Consider the following 26,703-nt stretch of genomic DNA (forward strand, 5'->3'; position numbering starts at 1 on the left):
ACGGCTACAAGTGTATGGAGAGACACAGGAACTGAAAGTGATGGGGATGAAAGGGGGGCATCACTGAGAGCTTTGTCCAGGGGCAGCACTTAGGCATGAAAGTGTGGCCAGGAACTGGAGATGGTTAAAGAAAATGGAAGATAAGCCAGTTGTTGTTTGCTGATGACATTACGCTTGTGGCAGGATCTGAGGAGGGATTAAGCGAGTTAGTGACAGAGTTTGGGAAGATGTGTGAGAGAAGGAAGTTGAAGATGAATGTGGGTAAATGTACGGTGATGAGGTGTACATGGGGAGAATATGGCAGTAAATTGGAAATGAGTATTAAAGGAGAGACTGGAGGAAGTGGATTGCTTTAAATACTTGAGCAAGTGTGGCGGGAAAGGGAGGCAGAGGTAGAATGTAGATTGAGAGAAGCAAGTTAACATCTTGTGTTAAAAGTGTAACGAGAAATAGACATCTGGGAATGGATGCTAAGAGGAGATTGTATGAAGGAGTGATTGTACCAACAGCACTGTATGGGACAGAAACATGGAACATAAGAGAGGAAGAGAGGAGTTTGAACATGTTTGAGATGAAACACCAGTGAAGTATGGTGGGTGTTGATAGGCTGGATAGAGATTAGGTGAGGAGGAGAGTGGGGGTGGAAAGGGAATTGGGAGATAGGGTTGATGAAAGAGTATTGTGATTGATTGGACACATGGAAAGAATGAGTGAAGATTAGTAAAAGAGATGTGGAAGGCAGAGGTGGAAGGAGTAAACATGAGGGGGCAACCAAGGATGAGATGGATGGATTGAGTAAAAGGGGCATTGGGAAAGAGGGTAATGTTTGTTGAGTACGGGAGAAGACAGAAGATATGGGTGAGTGGAGAATGGTTTTGTATGGATGCTGCTGTAATGCATGGAAGGGAGTGGGGGGATGGGGGGTAAGGGAATATGCGTAAAGGATATTTTGACACAGCTGAAAAGGATTTCTGCCCATCTTTGCATGAGGGGACAATGTGTGTGGAGGGTTACCAATTAAATGAAGCAGCCTTGCTGTGGATGAGCCATCTTCCTGAACTGCTTGACCTAAGGCAGTGGGCGAGATGCAGGTGATGACCCATCATCCAGGAGCCAAGATAAGAGGGATGGAGAGGGTGAAAGGTAATGAAGTATGTGGAGATGAAATGGAAGTGGATTTAATGACTGATTTTTGTCTACCACCCTTGTAAGGGGAAAATCCATTGGTATATGTGTACAACCTTAAGTGAATTAATAGTAACTGCATATATAAATCAAATAATTTCCAAATGGGAATACTTTAAAGAAAAAAATGTATTGATATGGTAAATAAAATCATCCAGAAAGGTTTGTGTCAAAAGATATAAACTCTCCTCAAAAGTATGAGATGAATAAAAACAAGCCATTTTGACATTCAACATTATTTTGTTCCATACATGGGAATACTTTAAAGAAAAAATGTATTGATATGGTAAATAAAATCCTCTAGAAAGGTTTGTGTCAAAAGATATAAACTCTCCTAAAAAGTATGAGATGAATAAAAAAAGCAATTTTGACATTCAACGTTTGTTCCATACATGGGACATTTGTGTTCCCTCCCTCCTGGCACCACAGACCATGCATCCCTGGCACTACAGCGACCAAGTTGGTGTTTGTATCTTAGATCTTGACGAAAATGGAATTATACTGTATTTGCAACAGATTTTTTATGAAAGGTGAAAGGAAAAAACACCGAACCGATTCATGTGAATCTTTATTATATTTACATCATTTTCCAGAAAACAGAGGTATATGGGCCAAAGTTGTTTAAAAAACCAGATCCTAGCTCTTGCTAGATTACCAAATATATTCCAACACAGAAGTTAACCACCAACTACGTGCAGTCACCTTTCAACCCATGACAACCCAGAATCCATTGCAATTAATTCTTGGTACTCTACACTTACCATACAAAAATAACAAATCAAGTTTTAGGATTTCATAAACTTGTGCACAAAATTCCATCCACTTATACCAGTTTCTTAAAATTCACCTTCAACAGTCATGTACCTTACAAATTTTATTCCTGCAGAGGAAAAGTTGTTTTCAGCATTTATGGGGTAGAATGACCAGAATAAAATCAGGATATACTGATCCATTTGTGAAAGAGTACATCTCCCTCTGCTGTGTAACATTACTATCCTGTGGCCAGAACAAGTCATACAGTAGTCACCACATTGAGTATATGAAGTTTTGAAACAATTTTGAATTATGTATTGTGAAATTACATTCAAAACATAAAACAGGGCCACTAGCTCGTGGTATACTTCACATTTTTTGTGCTAGCAAATACCAGATGGCTGCACTCTGATGAGGAAATGTAACCCTGATTGATACATATCTCTGAACTTTGATCCCTTTCAGGCACAGTTCTCCCATAGTCTATAATTAGCCAGTATAAAATCAAAACATATGGAGTACAGTTTCCAATTCAAACCTTTCACTGCTATTTACAAGTTTTACATTTTTTCTCTCTGCTGCCAGGTGATCTTGTTCATCCAAAAGATGCCCTCTAGACTGAGAAATGGTTAAGCCTACAGTATTTTGATTAACCCTTCCAATGCTATTTACGACTTATTTGTTTTGGCTGCTACCAGGTGACTATTGTGAGGAACCCACAGAGTAAATGCATTACACCTGAAAGGTCTTCCTCATACAAGCATAATGAAGGTACACCAAGTGCATGATGTGAATACACGCTAGTGTCGAACCCATGACAAGCCGCTGAGCAGGTCCAGCAGTTCGTAACAGAACAATGAGGATGAATCTTCCAGTTGCCAACCCACCAAGAACAGTCATCATAAAGATAAAGACTGAATGACTGTCTTCTTGATGCAGGATTTCAGCAATGAGGAGAACTAGACAGTGACCAGACAGACTGTATCCCACTGATGATAATAACTGTAGTAGAGTTAGACATGTCTGGCAAAAATAACTGAGGAAGTGAGCAAACAGGGTAAAGGTTACCCAATACCCAAAGGTTAATTTAATGGCTGTGAGCATGTCAGAAACAACATGTCTATCAGGATCATAGAGACCATAGAAGAGAACAAATGCTAAGGTAGTGAGAATCAAAAGTGGGCCCTTTAGATCTGCATATACCCTCCGGAATTCTGGGAAGAAGAATGGTGGGGCAAGGGATGCCACAATGCGATGGGGTAGGCGATGGTTGGCAACACTGAAAAAGGGAGCTAGGAACATTGTCACACTTCTCCAGTAATCAAATAAACCAGCATGTTTATCTTTTGGGCTTTCGAAGTCTGAATGAATGGATTCTATGATGACTATGGAATGGGATTTGTGAGACATTTTTCTTTTTTTCAGCTGGTACTCAACAACAAAAAAGATAATCCCATACAAAGGAATACTTTTTTCTAGACTGAGGTCAAATACAATCAGAGAAACTCACAACACCAGTCATCTAAACACTCGTAGCATTCAGATGCTTGGTTTGAGTTTGCTCCCACAAGGTCTTGCAACCATTCTAAGAACAACTCTCGATTCTTCTTCAGAACCAAAAATTGACCAAGTACAACGTGAGCTTTGTCAAACCCACGGTTCTCCAACCTTCTCCCAAGAACTTCACCAATACCTGCTAGCTCGGTGACTGCTTTATCACCCATAGGTTCTGCAACGAATATTGTGTGCTTCTGAGATGTAGTAGTCATTCTTGGGCAAATGGTATTAAAATTAATTCAAGGAAATGCCTATGCACACTACAAAGTCCAATTGTAACTTAGATATTAAATCCCATATCTCTCATACACTTTTTATGTGCCTCAATCAGCTCCTGACAATTTTCTGCGCCCTTTTCAACAATGCATGCATCTCTTGCCTGTTTAGTCTCAGGACAAGCACAACATGCTTTACATGCTGGTTTCTTTTCACCACTGCCTTCACTATTCTGAGCTTCTTTAGGCATAATGCACACTAGACCCTTTCCTAACGTCTAAAAAAATTCCCGTTATCAAAATAATTCCCAACACTGCTCACAAATAGACCTCCAGGAATGTGTCAGCGGAATTTTTTCTTATCTTCGTTGATTTTCTGGAAGCCGTCTTTCAGCTCCTTGTTAAACTGTTCCTGGAAACTAGTGAACCTTTTGCTAGCTTCAGATTCAAAGAAATCTCTGGCAGCAATCTTCCCTTTCTGGAGTCCGTAAGCGGTCAATTGTGCAGCACGGCGAATTGGATAAGATTCTGCCAACCTGTCAATCACCTGAGGGTTATTCAGGATCTTGTGAAGCAAATATCGTAGAACCATAGCAAATCAGTAACCTGAAATTCAAGGAGAAATCATTTTTAACAGCAGCAATGTTACAACTTTTTACAGATACATGCATATGCACACACACAGTGAAGTATACAAGATTGCAAGAATACATAGGGCAGTAACCAAACTGGTCCCCAGCCTGGCAGATAAACCATACGAGGAGAGACTAAAAGTACTGGGTCTGCCAACTTTGAAAGATCAAAGAGGAAGAGGTGACATGAACATAGTATTCAGGTCACTAAAGGGGACAGATTGCATGGATAGAAGAGATCTCCTGATTAAAGATGGGTTTTAAGAGGTCATAGAATTAAATTAAGAAGGACCACATATCGAGAGGATAAGAAGAAATACAGTTTTCTATATAGATGCATAAATGTGGAATAGCTTAGAAGGCTATTTAGGATCTGGGTCAGAAGGAGTAAGAGGTGTCTTTGGGGAGGAGGGCTGGGAGAAACAAGATGGCAAGGGTAGAGAAGTGGTTAAGCAAGCAGGCTCAGGATGGGATGGTGGGAGTGAAGATATGGGTACACAAATAGAACAGGTCCAGGTGTTTGTGTATCGTTTTGTGTCAGCAAGTGTTGTGTAAGTGAGGTGGGCTCAGTTTTTGCACGAGTTGCACTGACCTGAGCCCTTTGTCTATTGGATTGAAGTGATGGGTTTAGAGCATGTTGGACATGAGTATTTTGTGGTGGGCCCAGGATTGCTCTCTACATTTCTGGCTAATAATCGAAGAATGATGATCACCATAGAATCATGCCTCATTGCAGAAAAAATGTGAAGGTGCCCTGTTGTAAAAGAGGGTTGTGGTACTCGCTCAGGTAACTGAAGCTGGCCCCAAGGATTAGTGCCACCTGAGTAAGAGCCAGTGACAGAGGGGGGGGAGTTTAGTCCCACTACGAAGACACTGCCACACCAGGACCTTATAAGGAGGTAGCCACTCAAGACACCCATTCCCACCCATTTCACTCTCATCCACCATCGTTGTTACCCACTCCTCTTAGTTCCTCGAGGATGAAGGATCATCCCTGTCTCTTGCCCACCACCTAGGTACAATTTAGTATGACAAATCACATCCACAGCAGGGTCACAACACTTATACAGCGACCCTCCCTCCTTATCCCCTCATGCAGAAAATAGAGAAGACAGGGAGAAATCCTTCAGGTTCCATCAAAATATTATCTATACACAACCACTCCACTCGTCCCTACTTACCTCTCTCCTTCCATGCTCACAAGACATTTCCCTCTTGCTCAGAGCCCCTTTCACTCCATCCATCTCATCCTCATTCGTCCCCTCAAGTTCACTCCATCCACCTTTGCCTTCTACACTTTTTATTAATCTTTCTTTACTCAATTCTTTCCATGTACCCGCACCATACCTACAAGACAACTATCCCAAAAGAAAAAAATTCAATATCTAATAAATGGCAGCAGTTTCGTTACTTTGAAAACTCTAAGAGCCTTGAAGATGCAAAATGTAGAGTTGACAGTATATTTCTTTTTCTCATCTTGTTTACTATTTCCCAGAGATACATCTAGCTAAACAGTGAGAGAATACAATCTATCCCTTACATTCCCATTCTACTTATCCCTTTCACTTCTTAATCACAAGAAAATTGCACCACAGTGCTTCTTCAGCAGTATAGTTGCTTCTTCCACGATCGACTTCTCATGGAAAAATTCATAAGAATTTAAAATAAAGTACAGCTAAGACTTAAAAATCAAACAGTATCTTACTTAATGGTGATAAACGTCACCAGCTGTCATGGTTTTGTATTTAAGCAAAAGGCGTTTCTTTAGCACCAACTGCTTTCGTAGAGCTTCTAGTTTACGTAGCTGTTCCTCTTGACTATACTCAACCCCTGGCAGTTTCCGCACCTGTTGGATTCCAATAAATATATACAAATTAAAATTTATTTTCAATTTCCCATTCCATGCATTATCTCTGCATCTAATATATATACAATGTTTATCTCTGCAACTGACATATGCACATACACCAAATACCCCTGAGGTAGGGTAAGAAAAAATACTGCCACCAAGCCTTCCCATTTGGGTCATAAAGGCAGCTAAAACAGGATGGAGTGATGGGACTAGGCATCCTGCTTTCTGTAACCCTGAGGGGTACATTCCTACAAGAAATAAAGGCAAAAGAGGGTCTGGGAGTTTTCCTACCATAACCCTAAGGTTTGGGTCTTATAATGTGTGTGGGTGTGGTGTAGATGAGAGTAAAAGGGAAAAGATAGGCAGTATGTTTGTGAGAAGGAAGATAAATGTGTTGGCGTTAAGTGAAACTAAGTTGAAAGGGAAGGGTGATTTTGAGTTTGGAAGCGTAGTGGGGAGCATGTCAGTAGTGGCAAATGATCACTCAAACCAATTAGATATTCAAGAAGATTTAGATCAATTACAGCAATGGTCTGAAAAGTGGCTAATGAAATTTAACACAAGTAAATGCAAGGTAATGCACATAAGTAAAAATAACAGTAAGTACGATTACAAGTTATTTGGAAATTCGTTAACAAAAGTGGATAGTGAAAAAGATCTCGGCGTAATTATCAGTAACGACCTCAAATCATCCAAGCAATGTATTTCAGCCTCTGAGAAAGCAAATAAGATTCTAGGACTGATTGCGCGATCTTTTGATTTCAAAAGTCCATCACTCATTAACAAGCTATATAAATCGTTAGTTCGTCCACATTTGGAATATGCTGTTTCCGTATGGTCACCGAATCTCATTAAAGACATTGACAGACTGGAAAAAGTACAACGGCGAGCCACAAAACTGATTCCAAATATCAAAAATAAATCATACGAAAATCGACTAAAACACATGAACCTGTTTTCCCTAAAAAAGCGTAGACTCAGAGGTGACTTGATACAGGTCTTTAAGATTTTAAAGGGAATTGACAATATCAAAAGTGACCAAATTTTCACATTGAATGAGAATCAGACAAGAAACAATGGTCTCAAACTGTCCGGAAATAGATTCAATTTGGAAGTAGGTAGAAACAACTTTGCCAATCGTGTAGTTAATGAATGGAATAAACTTCCTGCACAGGTAGTGCAATGTAGTTCAGTTCGAAGCTTTAAGAATCATTTAGATAAATACCTAAGTAAGATGCTGTAATGATTATAATTTGTCTTATATTATTTGTTTTTGTTTTGTTATCGTTTGTCTGTCTGATTTTCAATTATTATTAGTTATATGTCAATTTATTATTTACTATTTACCTGTTTGTTTATTATTTTAACTATACATATGCATTTATTTATGTATTTTATTTGTTATTTACATTATTATAGTTTTTATTTATTATTTTATTATTATATGATTTTTTTTTTGTGCATCCGACCTAGATATGGATCAAAAGGTCTCCTGTCGGCATGTTCCGCCTTTGTAATCCTTTGTAGTGAGGAAAGGACAAGGGAGAGAAGGAGTGGAGATAGGTAGACATGTGGTGGAGTGGAGGGAAGTTTCTTCAAGTTTAATGTAGATGAAAGTGAATGTGGGAAGGGAGATGTGGGTTTTTGTAAGCACATATGGACCTGATAGTGAGAAGAGCGTATAAGGTAGGCTTTTTGGATAGATTTAAAAAAAAAAAAGTGCTTTGAGAGTTTTGTTAGAAATGTCAATGTAGTGGTTTTGGGGAATCTCAATGTTAGGGTAGGGTAGAAACCAATTGACAGAGTGGAGAGCTAATGGTGATGTGTTTAGAAAGTTGATGATAGCTAACAGTGTTTAGGAAGTAAGTCAAGCATAAGTACACATGGAAGAGGCATTAATGGACAAATGTAGTGGTATCTAGGAGAAGAGTAAGAAGAGTTCTGCATGTCCATGTTCTTAGGGGACAGAGTGGGGGAATATCAGATGATTTTATTTGGGGGGAAGGTAAGTTGAGAGTGGTGAAGGAGAAAGAGGAAAAGGGCAAAAGGTAGAGGGGTACTTAAAGTAAACTGTTTAAATGAGAAAGAAAAGGAGTATGAGTACCAGAAGAAGCTGAGAGAAGTGTGGGAGATGATGAAGGATAGAGTAGAGGTAGGAGTGGAAGAGGAATGGGGGTGTTTCAAGGAGGGCGTGACAAGGTGTGCAAAGATAGTATGTGGAACAAGAAGGATAGGGAATAGAAGGAAGGGTAGCGAGTGATGGGATGATGAAGTGAAGAAGGTAGACGAGAGGCGAGCATTCAATGACTGGTTGCAAAGTACAACAAAAGAAATGAACGAGAGGTACAAAGACAAAGAATAGGAAGAAAAAAGCAAAACAAAAGAAAAAAGGCAAAAAGGAGAGCAGATGTACAATGGGACAATTTTTTTTAAATAATGAAGAGGTGTTTTGGAAGTTGAGTGAGGAGGGGGGAGGGGAGTCATAAGAAAGAAAAGGTAAAGGCACAGATGGATAGATATTAACAGAAGAGGAAGCAGTTAGAGGAAAGTGGGCAGAATATTTTAAAGAGTTGTTGAATGTGCATCACAGGGAGGGTAGGGTGCCAAAGGACTGGAGTGTACGAGTATAGTTCTGGGAGGTAGGAGTAAATTGTAGACCAATGGAAGCAAGTAAATGCCTTGGGGAATTAAAAAATGTCATGAGAAATAGGCATTTGAGAATGGATGCAGAGATTGTATGAAGGGGCAATTGTACTGATGGCACAATACTGGGCAGAAACTTGGAATTTAAGAGAGGCAGAGGAAAATTTTAAATGTATTTGAGATGAAATGTTTGAGAAGTATGGTAAGAGTTACAAGGTTGTATAGAGTGAGAAGTGAGGAAGTGAGAAGGTAAGGAGGAGAGCTGGAGAGGAAAAGAAGCCAGATAGGGCTGATGAAAGAGTATTGGTACATGGTTTGGACACATGGAAAAAGGGAATGAAGAAAGATTAGTAAATGAGGTGTGGATGGCAGAGGTGGATGGAGTGAACTTGGGGGGATGACTGAGAATGAGATGGATGAATGGGGTGAATGAAGGATGAGCGGAGAATGGCTGTGTACAGATGATACTGTGATTCAAAGAAATGGAGGGGAGGGTAAGTAGTAGTTATGTATGAAAGATACTTCAATACAGCCAAAGGCATTTCTCCCCATCTTTTCTTTTTCTACATGAAGGGATAGAGAGGGGGTGTTGCTGATTAAGTGAAGCACCCTTGCTGTGGATGAGCTGTGTCTTGCTGTATTGATTCTGACCCTTGAGGAGCTAAGCTGAGAGAGAAGAAAGGGTGGGGATAGGAGTGAAATGGGTGGGAGTAGGTATTTGCCTTTTGACTTAGCTACCTCCCTTGTAAGGGTGGAAAAGCATTTGATATACAGACAGACATTACCTGCAAAGGGAGATGGTTGGGCATGGAAAAGGAATAACCTCACCTCTTTTACTCCTTCCCATTTAAACCATGTAAAGTCCCTCGTTACTTTCCCAGAAATATCCAGTTCATCCCCCAATGCACCCATCCAAACTGAAACATAACTAAACCATCCACCTCATCAAATGACCATGGATTCAAGGAGAACCACTCCACCAGCATGCTTCTCACACCACACAAATAATAATGGAGGTATCTAAGAAGAAATCACTACCAAAAAGAATGGTCACGGCAGCAATAAACCTATATCTATATACAAATTACTTCTTCCCCCTTATAAGGTAGGTAGCCAAGTCAAAGGCAGGCACCCACTCCACCCATTCCACTCCCATCTACCACTTGTTTCCCTTTTATCTTAGTTCCTCAAGGATAAACCTAAATCATTAAATAAAGTTCCTGAAGATACTATCACAAAAAGATCATAGACACACAATGATATGAAATATCTATCATATTTATCTGGTAGACAATATAAAACCCAAAACAACCAAATTTCTAGGACACAATCGAGTCCCTAATGGAGCATTATTCAACCTCTTCTCAAGTGATCTCTTGCATTTATCACCTGGATCTCACTCTTATACACAACAGTCAGCAATGGAATTGATGAACTTGGCGATGTACATGATAGCGAAATTGTTAATAAAAAGGGTGTACAAAGCTTTGAGAGTGACCAGTAAATAGTCAGCCACATATATAACTCAGTTCTGGAGGTAAGCAATGTGCAGGTCATAGAAGCAAAGAGAATCCCAGTAGAAGTGGAGATAACAGGCCCAGAATGATCTTTGCCAAACTTGAGAAATTTGACCAGAAATATCAATTACTAAGGAATGCTAAAAACTGCAATCCAAGGAGGGTTGGAATGTGTATGTGGAGCCTGGCAGAACTGTAGTGGAAAGGGAAACTGGCAAGTTACTGAGAGAACTCAAGAAACAAACAACTTGGACAAAATAAATAAATAAATAAATAAATAAAACAAATAAATTATATGAAATGGAAAGTCTGTACCAAGAACCATGACAAATCTACCAGGCCAGGGCATGTAGGACATATGACACAGGCAGAAATAACAAGTAGGTTTTGCAAAATGTACATAGGCCTATTGTAAAAAATGTAAATAGAATTAGTTCAAACTTTATTATTGCAGGTGGAGGTAACAAGTTTATTATATGTTCACTGATTAATGCCTGAAGTGTTATAAACATTGTATCAGTCCTGGGCCAATGACAGAATAAAGGACCCAGGGATTAGGCTCAAGGACCCCGACATCTTTAGGAAGGACAGAATTACATAAAGAGGTGGTGGATGTATAATCTACTACAAATCTTAGATGATGGCAACACTGAATGAGAGGCTGACAGAATTACAGAACATTGAAAATGTCTGGTGCAGGATTGGAACAGCTGTAGGCGACATTACACTTTGTGTTTGCTAATGCTACAAAATGAGAGAAAGTAAATTCTACAACAACACTGAAAGAGCATGCGACTCTTATGACCTGACTATTGTAGGTTGTGACTTTCACCTCTTCAACATGAGTCAAATTCTCCCATGCAGCATGAGGTGCCTGATGTACAATAATGCATCACAATACCCACGTTATAAAATATAAAGTTACAGTTGTATTACGTGTTCTCTTTCACTCTGAATATTAATAACCACAGAAAATATGATCAAGCCAGTTCACAGAATACGAGGGTCACTCAGTTACAACTACAAAATAAAGATAATATGCTGATGCTAGCCTCCTCCTATACCCACTTGCACTTCTTGACGCCTATGTAGGTGTCACCATATAGAAGGGGCTAACCATGGACACATTAACTGGAACACGCTGTAGGGAATGAGACAGGATGTAGGGCTCATTAACTTGGTGTTAAATATGTTTTTAACACAGCATGTTTCAGAACATACCAGAGAAGAAAGAATCCTAGACCTGATCTTAAGCTCTGAAACAAATCTAATGGATGAATTAATAGTCACATCACACTCAGCATCCTGTGACCATGATGTTATGATTTAATATAAATGCCTAAAGTTATAACCAGCACTGGAAATCCAAGATGCTCTGCTATAGGCAAGCTAAGAGATCAAAAATAGAAAAGGACCTAAGAAAATAAATTGGAAAGAGGAAGTTTTAACAGATATTGACAATGATCTTATCACAAAATACATGCCAACTAAATTCAGAAAAGGTGGAAGGCCAAAAACTATATGGTGGAACTACAGGATTAGCAGAGGTGAAAGAAATAAAAGATCTTGGACAAGGTACAGGGACACACAGATGGGAATACTATGCCAAATATAAGCAAGCAATGAAAAGAACTATGAATAAAATAAGAAATGCAAAAAAGTATACAAGTCCTGCCTGGCTGCAAACATCATGAATAATCCCAAAGCATACATGAAGATGGCTGTGAAGGAGACCATGGGACCCCTAGTTGATGATGAAAATGAAACCTTCACTAACAAAAAATGAATGGCAGATATATTTAACCAGCAATTCCTTAAGGTGTTTACTATTGAAGACAAACAAAACTCAAGAGTTCGAGGCCGATTACAAGGGGGGCTGTGCTCGAGGAAATTGACATCTCCACGGACAAAATAAAAAAGAAACTTGAACAACTAAATCCAGAAAAATCTCCAGGTGATGATGTGATACATCAAGTTATACTGGAGGAGGCAAATGAGCTCACAGAACCACTCACAGACATATTCAACTCAAGCACTGAAATGGATCAAATTCATGAGGACTGTAAAAGGGCCAATATGACACCTATCAACAAGTTGGGATCCAAGAAGGTTGTATCAAACTATTGACCCATCAGTCTGATATCCCACATAAGTAAAGTTTTAGAATCCTGATGTAGTGTACTTTGTGATGGTTTTCGATAAGATCCCACATAAGAGGCCAAATTAAAACCCGATTGCAAGATTCCTATCTTATAGCCATGTTTTGATCCAACAAGTCATAGTTCAAGGGCAAAGATCTGACTGGGCACGGGTCCTCAGTGGAGTACTTCAGGGTTCTGTCCTCAGCCACCCGCTGTTTATTATGTACATAAATGACACTGACGATGGATTGCCCTGTAAGATACTGAAATTCACATATGAAACAAAGATATTTAGAAGAATCATGAGCTCAGAAGATATAGAAGACATTCAGTACAGTTCATGAGGTTGAAGAGTGGGCAAAAGATTAGCAAACGAGTTCCATGCTGACAAGTGCAAGTGTCTCCATCTAGGATACAGTAACCCACAGCAAATATGCACAATAGGAGGATGGGAGTTAATGCTGACAGGAAAAAGGATCTAGGAGTAATCATAAACAGTGTGTTTAATCCAACTGATAATGTAACCAAGGTAGTGGGAAGCATCAGTAGAACTGTTGAGAAAAAGACCATTTCAAACATAGTACATACATACATACATATACCAAGGCTTTTTCCCCCTTACAAGGGAGGTAGCCAAAAAGGGAAAGGCATAAAATCATTCCCACCCATTCCATCCCTGCAACACACTCCACACCCCTCCACCCTCCCTTTTATCTTAGCACCTCCTGGATGACGGGTCATCCCTGCACCTTGTCCACTGCCCTGGGTCAGAAGCAGTAGTGCAACTGTATAAATCCCTCATATGCCCACACCTATGAATATAGTGTGTAGGTATGGAGGCCATACAATCAGAAAGATGTTGACACAATACGAAGGGTACAAAGGTGATTAACCAAGATGATCCCAACCCTAGTTCACAAAACATACATGGAATGTCTCAATAAAAGTGGCTTGCTTTCCATGGAGATGTGAAGACTAGTGATTTAAGAAGTCCACAAGATAATGAACAACGCGGAGCTGACTACCGAAGGCTTATTTGTGTTAAACAAGCATCTGACGAGAGACATCACCTCAAGATCTACATAGAACAAGACTTAACATAAGTACTTTTTCTCCCTGAGTCTACATGGTGTGGCACAACCTGCCAGGAGGCAGTCTCAACATACAATGAATGGCTACAAGGAAAATCTTGGAAAATTATTTAGGCATGTGGGGGGAATCTCAAGAGCCAGTATAGGCTTACTGCTCAGTCCTAAGCCGATAGGCCGTGGAGTAATCACATCCCTCAGGTGGGGATAGTAACTTTACATCTATCAATTCATACACTTTCATGGGAGGGGGGGGGGAGTGCATGTGCCCTGGGGTGGCGATTCTAGTCTGGACATGCCACCCACAAGGCTGACAAATTAATTATAAAAAAAAAAAAAAATCAATGGAGCCCTGAATTCCCATAATATACAAATTTTGCATTTGAATCAACAGAATGAAATATTTTCCCTTTATCCTTACTGGAATAGGGACATCAAATAACATTTCTTAAATATTTATTTTGCAAGCCAATAGCTACAATAGGCAGTAAGGGATGGTGGGGTTGGGAAGTGGTAGTGGGGGTTATCACAGAGAATTTTGCCCCGGGGTAGCACTTAGGCATGCAAGGGCTCAGCCACTGACATCCTTTTATTCTTTCAAAGCACCTCCTCTCCTCTCATTTTCTGTGCACTGGTGGAGTCACTGGAAGCATGCTGGTCTTGTATTCACTTAGTCGTGGGTTCAAATCCCGTACTCCACTCTTCTCCATACATTAGTTTACCAACCTTCTCCCCTCCACTCTCAAGTATAACCATTTCCTTAGTGAAACTACATATCTTACATTAAGAAACACAATATCATCATATGTACCTGTTCTCTTGCGGTTTCAATCTTCTTCTGCAGATCAAGAATCTTTTGGCTTGATTCCTGGGAGACTTTAATCACATCTGGTTGCTCTTTTTCCAAACTGTTAAAAAATGAAAAAATAAAATAAAATAAAATAAAATAAAATAAATAAATAAATAATCATTCCTGAGCACACCGTGGTTTATCCTTCCCAGTATTATATTTGAAATTTTACTATAAAACCATGCAAAATATATCAAGACTTCAAGACATTTTTCAGAACATAAAATCTGGAGTTCTGAAACATCTGTTACAATAGTGATGCATTCATATTCATATACAGAACCTCTGACATTGTGCCAAGGTGTAGGCCAAAGTCTGTGGATTCTAAAAAATATAGCAAACTTGTTGTAAGCAAATGTATTTTACGAATTTTTGTTTCTGTTTGAACCAGGATCTCCGTGTTGCCATCTGTTTACAGAGATGATACGAGGAAATAGTACTCCTATTGCCAAAGTTGCACCAAGACCATCTTTCTGTACAGAGGCTATGTGTGAGGGCAACAGGTGAAAATTGGGGGAAGTTTAGTCATTCCCTAGTTTGGGGAATGGAAATGTAATATATTTGGCTGAAAAGGTTTTTATAAAAAATTTATATATGTGTTGTCTCATAGCATTATATGTTATCTTGCCCTGGGGGTTTTGCTTTGCAGTTGGAAAGGGAAGTGGCAGGTTCTATTTTTGTAAACAGTTAATTATAATCTCAGACGAGGGATGTTAACTCCGTTCTTTTGAGATACCTGAATCTGTGGTTCATTTGACTATATCTCAATGATTTTGCTTGTGTTTCAGCCTCCTTCTAGTATGAAAAGATGATCATTGATCTCCACTGCAGGGAAGAGTATGATAATAATTTGTTGGACATATTTATGAGAAGTTTGGAAGGCAATTCTTTATGAAGTAGAGTTGTCTCATGCAGTTAATTTGTTCTGAACCACAGTTGTGCCATTGAAAACCATGCCATACAAATAACTAAACTAATGGGATGCATACGGTTTGGTTCTAGACCTTAGTTAAAGGTCATCTTTTCTATGTTAACCAGTTGTGTCCATGCTTTCACAGTCGAGCAGCATACCATTCCCATGGTCTACCAGCACATCTCAATACACCATCAAAATTCTAGGCATAGCTTTTCACTAAATCCATATTGTCTTCTTCTGTGACCTCAAAACAACTAGGAACTTGAGATGCAACATCCAAAGAAAGTTGAGATTTATGGGTCAGTTACATGGATCATACTCAATATAGAATTACATTCACATACCAATGGCTTCTTCCCCCTTACAAGGGAGATAACCAAAGTCAAAAGTATAAATCCATTCCCATCCATTTCGTCCCCACGTATTCCACTCCCATTCACCACCCCTCCCTCCCTCTTTTCTTGGCTCCTGGATGATGGGTCATCCTTGCATCTCACCCACTGCCCTATGTAAGAAACAATGTAGTAAGACACATCGCATCCACAGCAAGGCCGCTTCATTTAATCAGCAATACCCCCTCTCCATCCCATCATGCAGAAAAAGATGGGGAGAAATCCCTTGGGGCTTCATCAAAATATCATTCACACATACTCCCACACCCCTACCCACTCCCATGCATCACAGCATCACCTGTTTCACCCATTCTCCACTCACCCTACGTTCTGTCTTCTCCCATCCTTCTTTCCTCTACAGACCTTCCCGTCTTTCCCAATGTCCCTTTTATCCCCATCCATCCATCTCATCCTTAGTCGGCTCCTGATGTTCACTCCTGCCACCTCTCCCTTTCCCACCTTTTATTAATCTTTCTTCACTCATTCTTTCCATGTATCCAAACCACCCCAATACTTTTTCATCGACCCTATCTCCCAACTCCCTTTCCACCCCCATTCTCCTCCTCGTTTCTCACTCTATCCAGCCTAGTAATTTCTACTATACTTCTCAGGAATTTCATCTCAATATAGTATTCATCGAATATATTAAATATAATTGAATATAAAATTCACTTTTTTTTTTTCCAATATATTAGTTATAACAAGATGTTGCATTCTTCTCAAAGGAAATTAATTTATTCATTTCCTCACTAACCATTGAAGAGAATTGCAAAAACAATAAAAAATAAAATACTTATAGACCTATAGGCCATGGATAACATGGGGACATTACGACTTGTCATTTTATCAGGGGAGGGGGGTGTTATAATTAGACACTATCCTAACCTAAATTAGCCATTGGAAACTCAGAAAATTATTGGAAAATCAGTGACACGGTCTTCTTAAATTACACCAGTTTGGTATAAATATCACACCATTTTGAAAAACACATACATACACCAAGGGCTTTTTCCCCCTTACAAGGGAGGTAGCCAACATCAAAGGCGACCCACTCCCACCCATTTTATCACCACATACTCCATTCTCATTCACCACCCCTCTCACTCTCCCCTCATACAGAAAAAAAAGATGGGGAGAAATTCCTTCAGACTGTGTGACAAACACACTGGGGATAAAATTAATTTGTACATATGGTAGATAGAGCATTGATGGATTATGTAGTGGTAAATAGGACTATGATAGGAAGAGTTAAGGATGTACATGTGCTAAGGGGAGAGGGTGGGGGAATATCAGATCATTTTTTGGTGGAAGGTAAGTTGAGAGTGGAGGACAGATGGAGAAAGAGGAAAGGGACAAAAGGTAGGGAGGTGCTTAGGGTGAACTCTTTCAATGAAAAGGAAAAGGAGAAGGAGTACAAGAAGAAGCTGAAGGAGGAGTGGGAGGGAGTGAAGGATAGAGTAGAGCTAGGTGTGGAGGAGGAATGGGGATGGTTCAAGGAGGGAGTCACAAAGTGTTCAAGGATGGTGTGTGGAACAAGAAGGACAGGAGGAAATAGAAGGAAGGGTAGTGAATGGTAGGATGAGGAAACAAAGAAGGTTGTAGAAGAGAAGAAGCGAGCTTTCACAGATTGGTTACAAAATAGGACAAGGGAGTCGTATGAGAGGTACAAAGAGAAGAAAAGAGAAGTAAAGCAAAAGGTAAAGGAGGCAAAGAGGAGAGCAGATGTGAAGTGGGGTAAGAGTATGACAGTAAATTTTGAAAGTAATAAAAAGATGTTTTGGAAAGAAATTAAGAGAGGAAGAGGAGGCAAATCAAGTAGAGAAGAAAAGGTAAAAGGTGCAGATGGAGAGATGATAATGGAAGAGAGGGCAGTAAGGGGAAGATGGGCAGAATATTTTAGGGAGTTGCTAAATGTGAAGGAGGATAGGGAGGGAAAGATAGTTGCAGTGGGAAATGCTAAGAAAATGACCATGATGAGTGAGGAAAATGGAGGAGAAATAAGGAAGGATGAAGTGAAGGCAGTTAAGATGATGAAAGCAGGTAAGGCACCTGGTCTGGATGGATGCCATGCAGAATGTCTAAAAAAAGGAGGTACAGTGATGGTGGACTGGCTGGTGAGGTTATTTAACGTTTGCTGGAGAGAGGGTAGAGTGCCGGAGGACTGGAGGAGTGCCTGTATAGTTCCACTTTACAAGGGAAAAGAGGGCAAGTGTGAATGTAGTAGTTTCAGAGGGATTAGCTTGTTAAGTGTAGTTGGGAAGGCTTATGGGAGGATCTTGATTGAGAGGATTAGGAGAGGAACAGAGGGAGTAATTGCTGAGGAACAGTGTGGATTTAGGACGGGTAGAGGTTGTGTAGATCAGATCTTTGTGGTAAGACAAATATGTGAGAAAGCTATAGGAAAGGGGAAGGATGTTTTTTGGGCCTTTATGGATCTGGAAAAGGCTTATGATAGGGTAGACAGAAAGGCACTGTGGAAGGTTATGCAGATATATGGGATAGGAGGAAAGCTTCTAGGAGCTGTCAAGAGTTTTTATGAGTTGTGTCAGGATTAGAAATGGAGAGAGTGAGTGGTTTGAGGTAAAGGTGGGACTTCATCAAGGATGCATTATGTCGCCCTGGCTGTTCAACTTATACATGGATGGGGTAGTGCGAGAGGTAAATGCAAGGGTAGTGGGTCAGGGATTGGAGATGGTTAAAGAAAATGGAGAAAAGTGGGAGGTGAGCCAGCTGTTGTTTGCTGACGACACTGCGCTTGTGGCAGGATCGGAGGGACTGAGGAAGTTGGTGACAGAGTTTGGGAGAGTATGAGATAGAAGAAAGCTAAAGATAAATGTGGGTAAAAGTAAGGTGATGAGATGTACAAGGGGTGAAAGTGGCAGTAGTCTGGAAGTGAGCATTATGGGAGAGCGACTGGAGGAAGTGGATAGTTTTAGATACTTGGGTGCAAATGTGGCAGGAAAAAGGTGGAGTGAAGGTGGAGGTAGAATGTAGACTGAGAGAAGCGAGTAAATGTCTTGGTGGATTGAAGAGTGTAATGAGGAATAGACATTTGGGAATAGATGCTAAGAGGAGACTGTATGAAGGAGTGATTGTGCCAACAGCACTGTATGGGGCAGAAACATGGAACATAAGAGAGGAAGAGAGAAGGAGTTTGAATGTGTTTGAGATGAGGTGTCTGAGAAGTATGATGGGGGTTACTAGGCTAGATAGAGTGAGAAATGAGGAGGTGAGGAGAAGAACGGGGGTGGAAAGGAAGTTGGGAGATAGGGTTGATGGAAGAGTATTAGGATGGTTTGGACACATGGAAAGAATGAGTGAAGACTAGTAAGAGGTATGGAAGGCAGATGTGGAGGGAGTGAACATGAGGGGACGTCCCAGGAGGTGGATGGATGGGGTGAAGGGAGCTTTGGGGAAGAGGGAAATGTCTGTTGAGGAAGGACGGGAGAGGATAGAAGACGGGTGAATGGAGAATGGTTGTATATGGATGATGTTGTGATGCATGAGGTGGAATGGGTGGGGGGAGGGGGGGGAGGTAGTATGTGTGAGCAAAATTTGACGCAGCCCAAAGGGATTTCTCCCCGTCTTCTCCTTTTATGCATGGGGGACGGAGAGGGGGGGTTGCCGATTTAATGAAGCAGCCTTGCTATGGATGTGCGGTATCCTGCGACACTGCTTCTGACCCAGGGCAGTGGACAAGGTGCAGGGATCTCCCGTCATCCAGGAGGTGCTAAGATAAGAGGGAAGGTGGAGGGGTGTGGAGTGTATTCAGGGATGGAATGGGTGGGAATGATTTTATGCCTTTTCCTTTTTGGCTACCTCCCTTGTAAGGGGGAAAAAGCCTTGGTATATGTATGTATGTACATATGCAAGAAGAAAGGATTGTCTCAGTAACACAAACATATTTTTCACTTTTTTCATGTATTTGAAAGATCTATTTGAATATGGAATGGTTAGGTTAGGAGCTATTGGACTGCAACTTTCATATTAAATACTTGCTTTCATGTTTCTGGAATTTTACCAGAGTTCACTGTGCTCATAACAAGTTTTTCACATTTTTTGTGTTACTTTGTGTGTAACACATTGGTCAACACAGAAAATGTTATATGACCACACAGCCATGATAATTCAGTCTCTTTTAAAACTTCACAAATTAACTATGAAACAATAGCCTGTCTGAGCTAAGCCAAGTCATTAGCGGAGTCCCTCAAGGCTCAGTCCTAGATCCTCTGCTATTCCTAATGAATGGTGACACTAAATAAGACCTACAGCATTCACATGCATCATCCTTTGCTGACGACACCACAGCCACCAAGGCCATCATGTCCACTACAGATGTGGCCCTACTACAAGAAGACCTGGACAGTGGCAAGATGGGCCAAAACCAACAACATAGCCCTAAACATGGATAACTTTTAACTTCCAAGATACAGACCACTCTAAGACCTGAAAGCGGACACTACCTACAAGTGTAATTGAATGCCCATTGAAGCCAGTAACTCTGTGAAAGACTTAAGAGTGCATATGATCTACCACCTAACTTTCACAAGGCACATTGAGAGCTGCAGATCCCACAAGTTCACGGGGTGAATCCTAAGAACTTTTCACACAAGGAAGAGAGAATGCATGCTGACCCTGAGGAAGACCCTGGTCTTACTATGACTGGAATATTGTTGCCAACACTGGTCCCCACACAAAGAAGGGCAAATAGCCAAACTTGAGGTATTACAGAGGTTTCATAAGCAAAATAGAAGGCATGCAAGAGGTCAATTATTGGAAGAGACTGAAGGGATTCTGGCTCTGTTCCCTCCAGACTACATGAATGATACACTATCATCTAAGTGAGGAAAATACTGGAACATATACCAAATATTGGATTACATGTCAACAATCACCCGCAACAGAGCTAACTATGCCACATCCGGCAAGCAGAAGGCCTGTCCCAGAGAGCTAAGATCATAGTTCAACACAGTTCCACACATACAAGGTCATGTACCCTCTAACTCTGCCCCAATAAAGATAAGAAGCCTGACTAATATCACACATGATAACTTTAAAAAAAAAAATGGACAGGTGTCTATCAAACAGTGCCTGACCAGCCCCTACTCCAGGACAAATCAACCACACCACTAACACACTCCAATCATTAAGGCAGAATTAGGAGACATGGAGCTGCCTCGTTACAGCAGACATCCACATCAAATGCGTCCCTAGATGGACAAAATTATACAAAGTGAAATATCCCCCACAGCAAGAATAATGATCACTGCAGATACAAATCCTTTCCTTACTTAGAATCACCATGAGGGGATTTTCAGTCATTTGAATTACAATCATTAAGGAAAATGTACACAGACACAGTGGATACATTGAAACATTCCCAAACATGACCCTTGAATCTTGATCATGATTACACCATTTTACCAGTTACCCCATGTTTGGTTAGATAGGGTTATGTAAATCTTCGATTGGGTTATGTACTACCAAATGCTGGTTGAAATAAAAATAAATGCCATAAAAACAAGTACGAGTATACTGATCAAGCATATAATTGTTTGCGGTAATCTTTACTGTAGCCTCATGCCAGCCAAATCAATTCAAAACACTGAAAATGCCGGCGTTTTAGTACACCATTTACAAGTCCACACAAGAAAAAGTACTTCGGCCTCGTTTCAAATAGTATGTACTATATTCCAACCCCTTGTTTATAAAATATGTATGAATTCAATAAACGTAAATTACAGTAAATAGTTGTAGTAATGTTCTACGTTTAAAGAAAAACTTACCTGGATATTAATTAGACCACCGTATGCTGACAATTCATAATCTATGCATTTTATGTCATGGGACTAAGTTACACTCCGGCTACCGGTAACATTTAACAGAAGACACAGTTGGTTCACCCGAATTAGTATCTCTTACTACTTTAAGGTCGTGGCTTACCCTCCTGGATCGTTCACCTAGCTACGTCCAATTATTTATAGTTGGCTTACATAATTATATGTTACCTATTACCAGAATAGCACTACACATATTCAAAGCATAAACGAAGTATTACGGGTATACCTTCGAAGATACTGGTAAATTAAAGGAAGAAAATCAACATCAATTTCTTCTGCTGAGACAGAAGACCCAGACATTATGTGAGCTAGTTGATGGTTCTCCATAAAAATAGCTGTAACCACTAAAATCTGTTATGTCATTAATATTACATTTGAATTTAAAATCCCTATATAAATACATATAATTTTGGTGGATCAAAGATTTTTACAGAATTATTAACATTTCAAATGTATAGAAATACACAAGCGTAAAGTTTCGAGGAAATTCGAGCGTCCTTTGATCAAATTCTATCGATTTAAAATCCTTATTTGTTTCTACAGATTATATATGGATAGAAATGTAATTTATAATCGTGATTTGAACGCGAATCAGAGTATTTTTATAATGATGGTCATGTTTTGCGAGAGATGAATACTGGTTCTTTATTAATGGTACCGGTACTACTCTGATATGGTACTCACTCATACTGTTTTGTTACCTTTTAGCATTATTTTGTTGTTCCTTTGGTTAATGCAATGTTCCTTGTTGTGATGGTGCTCTATTTTTTGTCTCAATATCCCATGTGTTTCGAACATTTTAGTAATATTAGCAAAACTATAACAATGTTTATGTGTCATATGTGTATTGACAGGCGCGGATCCAGGAATGTTATTTGGGGGGCTCGAACCGATAACCGGAACGATATTTTAACCCTAAGAATAATGTTATTGGTTTTGAGATTGGTCCAGAAACCTAAGTCTGTTTTACTCGTAATTGTATGTAAAATCATATATAATTCACAAATATAATTCAAATAATAAATTCGCACTAAAATTTGTTTATCCAAGGAGAATCAAACTCGAGATGAGTGAAAAAATTACATCATTATGAAAATAATTATATGAATATAATATGACATTAGATCGAGCTCTGCAAAACATAAATGTGTGCTCAATACTCAATTACCGTCAAATAATACAACACACCATTGATAATATTGGTGTTTTGGTACCATAATACAACAGTAATACACCATTGACACAAATGAATCAAATGTTTCACGAAAACGACATACTCCATCACATACAAGTACTGACCGATTATGAACGTGTACCAAACTCGGGGCGTTGGGGGGGCCCGCTGCCCCCCCCCCTTGTATCCGCGCCTGTGTACTGACTGGTATTACTCATGATTGTCTCTGGTCCCCTTAACCCCCTACGTATGTTCTCTGTGTAGCTTAGTATAGAATAACAATCTTAAGGCCCGCTCTCACAGAATTATGGATGAAATACGAATGAATCGAGGATGCCAATTTTGCTGGGTTCCAGCCGTCCGCAATCATCCGCAGCAAAAATTGTCTTTTTTCCGCAATACTGTGCGGATATGAACCGTATGAATTACACATGTATTGAGAATGTGTCGCTGATGTATTACGAATAAAAGCGGAGAGCATTGCGGAAGCCGTCCGGGATGAAAAATACCGTTATATCAGGCCGGATGTATTGCGGGTATAAAACGGATATAATGCGGAAAATAGCGTATTTTTTGCATATGTATTGCGAAAGCAGAGCGGATGCATTGCAAAGCGAAAGAATAGCGAACGCGTCGCGGAAGCATGGATGATGTAAAGCGGATGTATCCCGGAGATTGCGGATGCACTGCGCATGTATGGCATTTGGGTTGCGGAGGTTTAAACAGGGCGGGCGCTCCGTTTCTCACCAGTACGCCAGCCAACTTGGAAGAAGGAAGATGTCCACCCAACCTCTCAAGATGCCCCAGAAGAAGCCAGGTGAGATGTCCCACAACTCCATCATCAAGAAGAGGGCGACGCCCTTGGATTTTGGGTCAACTGCTGCTCCTACCCTAGCCCCTACTCAGAAGCCAACCAAGAAAATGAAGAAGCAGCGTGCAACTGTAGTTCCAAAGTACGAGCCCGCCCCACCCCAGGACCAAGCAGCCATCCAGCTTGCACCCAGGGACCAGCCACCTCCACCCAGGGACCAGCCACCTCCACCCAGGGACCAACCACCTCCACCCAGGGACCAGCCACCTCCACCCAGGGACCAGCCTTCTCCAGCCAGGGAATCTCTCGAAGACGAGTCTCCTTCAGGCAGCGACTACGATGAAGAGCCTCCTTCAGCCATGGGCGGCCCAGAAGTCCAGCCTCCTCCAGCCAGGGTGCCTGGTGACCAGCATGAAGAAGACTCCGCCCCTGACGATCCTCCCTCCCAGCTCTCCCAAGGCACTGGCAAGGGCAGTTGCAAGTCAAAGAAGCCCCGGAAGAACTTTCAGCTGACGCCAGAGCAGGAGGACAATCTTCTGGAATGGTTGAGGGAAAATGAGCTCCTCTGGCGCCGGGGACACATGTAATTCAAGGACGTCCAGAAGAAGAGGAGCCTGTGGGAGAAGAAGGCGCTGTAGCAAATTTGGCCTTACAGTTGAGCACCTCCAGGGCTGGTGGAGGGGAATGCAAACTTGGTTCGTGAAGCTGCACAAAGTCAAGAGTGGCCAGGCAACAAAGAAGCTGACCGACCGAGAGATGTATGTCTTGCAGAAGTGCAGCTTCTACGAGGGACAGCTACGCCACCGGTCCACAGCGCCACTAAAACCGGTGAGTAATGTTTTCAAAGTTGTTTTTCATAATTGTTAGTAATTTTTTCCAAATGATAGATCATAATTGTTTATAGCAATATTTTCGAAAATATTTGTAAGATTTTCCAAGTTATTTTTCAAAACTTTTTAGAAATGCTTTCCAATTTGTTTGTCATAATTCTTAGTAATGTTTTCCCAAATTATTCTTCATAATTTCTTCATCTTTTTTGCCTTCTTGTAAACTTAAGGTATTCATCCCTTTTCAGCTTGCTCGGGACATGGAGGCAGACACTCTATGGCAGCTTTCGGATGTTGGTGACTTGGATGCTGGTGATGGACCTGCTGGTGATGGTACTGCTGATCTTGGCCTGCCAACAGACCCCGATTTGGACCAGGACCAGTTTCTCTCCCAGCTTGAGAGGGGCGCTGTCAAGAAGTTCAGGACTCCCAAGCACCCAGCCGGTGGCACCAGGAGGAGGACTGCCACGGAGGAGGAAGACGTACTAAAGGACATCCGAGACAGCATGAAAGTCAGCACTGAACTGCTGTCTCAGCTAGTGCACAAGAGTGACCAGGGACCCAGGTAGCCCTTCATCACGTACCTGTCAGAGACTTTGAGGACACTCCCCGAGGATCAGTACTACGTGGTGATGAAGCATATCACAGCTCTCCTCAACAACCTTCGCTAGGGAGCATCAACCTCAGTGGTATAGCTGATGTCGCCAACAGCTCCTTCAGATCCATTGGGAACCTCAATACGCCCAGACTTGCCACCCCCCGGGGAGATGGAGCACCGGAGTAGTGTCAGCAAATGTATTTTTTCCATTTTAAATGTATTTCCTGCTGTAATTATATTTCATTCTATTAATAAAGATGTATTTTTCCTTTTTTAATTTCTGTGTTTGATTTCTATTTGTCCCTTGGCCATTTATCAATTGATATTAAACTGTCACTGAATAATTAAGAAGCTATTGCTACCTATCATTGAATAATGAACCATAATGAATTAAGAAACTATACTCAAATAAGAAACTAGTATTGAGGTGGTGGCCCCCTTATATATTGATAGAAAATATACTGAATAACAAACGATTATTGAAATGTGGATAGAAAAACATACAAAGTGAACTTAAATTTATTGCAATATTTCACAAGAAAAACATTTCCACAAAAAATACAAGTTGCAATGCAGAACAAAAGATAAATATAGCACTCCTAGACATGTTTGTAAATACAAAGAAGACATAAGTAAAATAAATTAATTGCCAAATTTCTAGTGCAAACAACTACAGCACACAATGTCCATACAGTCCAAACATTTCCTCTATTACACATCCACCATCCCATCCTGCCATGGAAAGGCACCAGCTCGGGAATTGCACCAATGCTTCGGTAGGTTCCGCTGCTTCTTCCCTTCTTTGGAATCCCTGTTTGGTGCTTACACGTCCACGGTGTCTTGCAGGTTCTGTCCTATTCTCCAGGCTCCATCTTTCTAATTGGCAGCTGCCGGTCAAGCAGCTGGTTCTGCAGCATAGGGTAGCGGCTGCGCATCAGGTTGTGGAGGACCATGCATGCCTTCACGATGAGCCTGACTGTGTCTGCATGGTGCTGCATGGTAGTGAGCATGACCTGAAACCTGTTCACCATAATGCCAAAGGCATTCTCCACCACTCTCCTGGCCCTTGACAACCTGTAGTTGTAGATGCGCTCCTCCCTGGTCATGTTCCTGCCACTGTAAGGCTTCATCAGGTATGTCCTCAGGAAGAAAGCGTCATCACCCACGATGAAGTAGGGAACATCTTGTGTGTCATTGGGCAGGGGGTCAGGACGTGGCCAACCCGTGATATTGTTGTTCTCAAGGCCTTCCTTCAGCTCACTGCGGTTGAGCATCTGGGCATCTGATGCTGAACCATTCCCAGACACGTCTGCCCACAGGAATTTATAGTCTGAACTGGCCATGGCCAACAGTATGATGCTGAAGAAGCCCTTATAGTTGTAGTATTCAGAGCCTGTCTTAGGGGGAGCTTTGCATGCGACATGCTTGCCATCGATGGTCCCAATGGTGTGGGGGAAGTTCTATCTCTGCATCCATTCATTGGAAAGTTGGCGCCATCCTTCTTCAGTGCTAGGACATGTGAACTGCTCATCCAGGTACTCCTCCAATATAGCCTGACAGACTTCTCTTACAACTTTGCTGATGGTGTTGTGTGGCACCCTCCAGCCATACGCCATGTCCCTGTATTTGGTTCCAGAGGCCAAGTGCCGCAGGGTAACAGCCAACTTAAGTCCAGTCTCCAAGTTTGCTCTGTAGTTGTTGCTTGGCCTGGT

General features: G+C 41.0%; 3 protein-coding genes and 1 pseudogene across 3 annotated transcripts; 1 reads left to right on the plus strand and 3 right to left on the minus strand.

Moving 5' to 3' along the window:
• Window positions 1-1,735: 1,735 nt before the first annotated feature.
• On the minus strand, window positions 1,736-3,348 carry LOC143024815 (protein YIPF3-like). The gene has a single exon (XM_076184049.1). It carries the CDS (start codon window positions 3,346-3,348, stop codon window positions 2,671-2,673), a length of 678 nt encoding a protein of 225 aa, XP_076040164.1. The 3' UTR covers window positions 1,736-2,670.
• Window positions 3,349-3,434: 86 nt separating this feature from the next.
• On the minus strand, window positions 3,435-4,044 carry baf (barrier to autointegration factor). The gene has a single exon (XM_076184052.1). It carries the CDS (start codon window positions 3,705-3,707, stop codon window positions 3,435-3,437), a length of 273 nt encoding a protein of 90 aa, XP_076040167.1. The 5' UTR covers window positions 3,708-4,044.
• On the minus strand, window positions 3,971-21,951 carry MED9 (mediator complex subunit 9). The gene is made up of 4 exons (XM_076184050.1): window positions 21,808-21,951; window positions 14,395-14,491; window positions 6,048-6,188; window positions 3,971-4,316 (listed from the first exon to the last, which is right to left on the minus strand). The coding sequence occupies exons 1-3, from the start codon at window positions 21,906-21,908 to the stop codon at window positions 6,048-6,050; spliced, it is 339 nt and encodes a 112-aa protein (XP_076040165.1). The 5' UTR covers window positions 21,909-21,951; the 3' UTR covers window positions 3,971-4,316.
• A 1,090-nt stretch (window positions 21,952-23,041) lies between these two features.
• On the plus strand, window positions 23,042-25,237 carry LOC143024324 (uncharacterized; annotated as a pseudogene).
• Window positions 25,238-26,703: the final 1,466 nt, after the last annotated feature.

This window comes from Oratosquilla oratoria, chromosome 4, assembly GCF_046742065.1.
Source record: "Oratosquilla oratoria isolate Oo_2021 chromosome 4, ASM4674206v1, whole genome shotgun sequence".
Lineage (NCBI taxonomy): Eukaryota > Metazoa > Arthropoda > Malacostraca > Stomatopoda > Squillidae > Oratosquilla > Oratosquilla oratoria.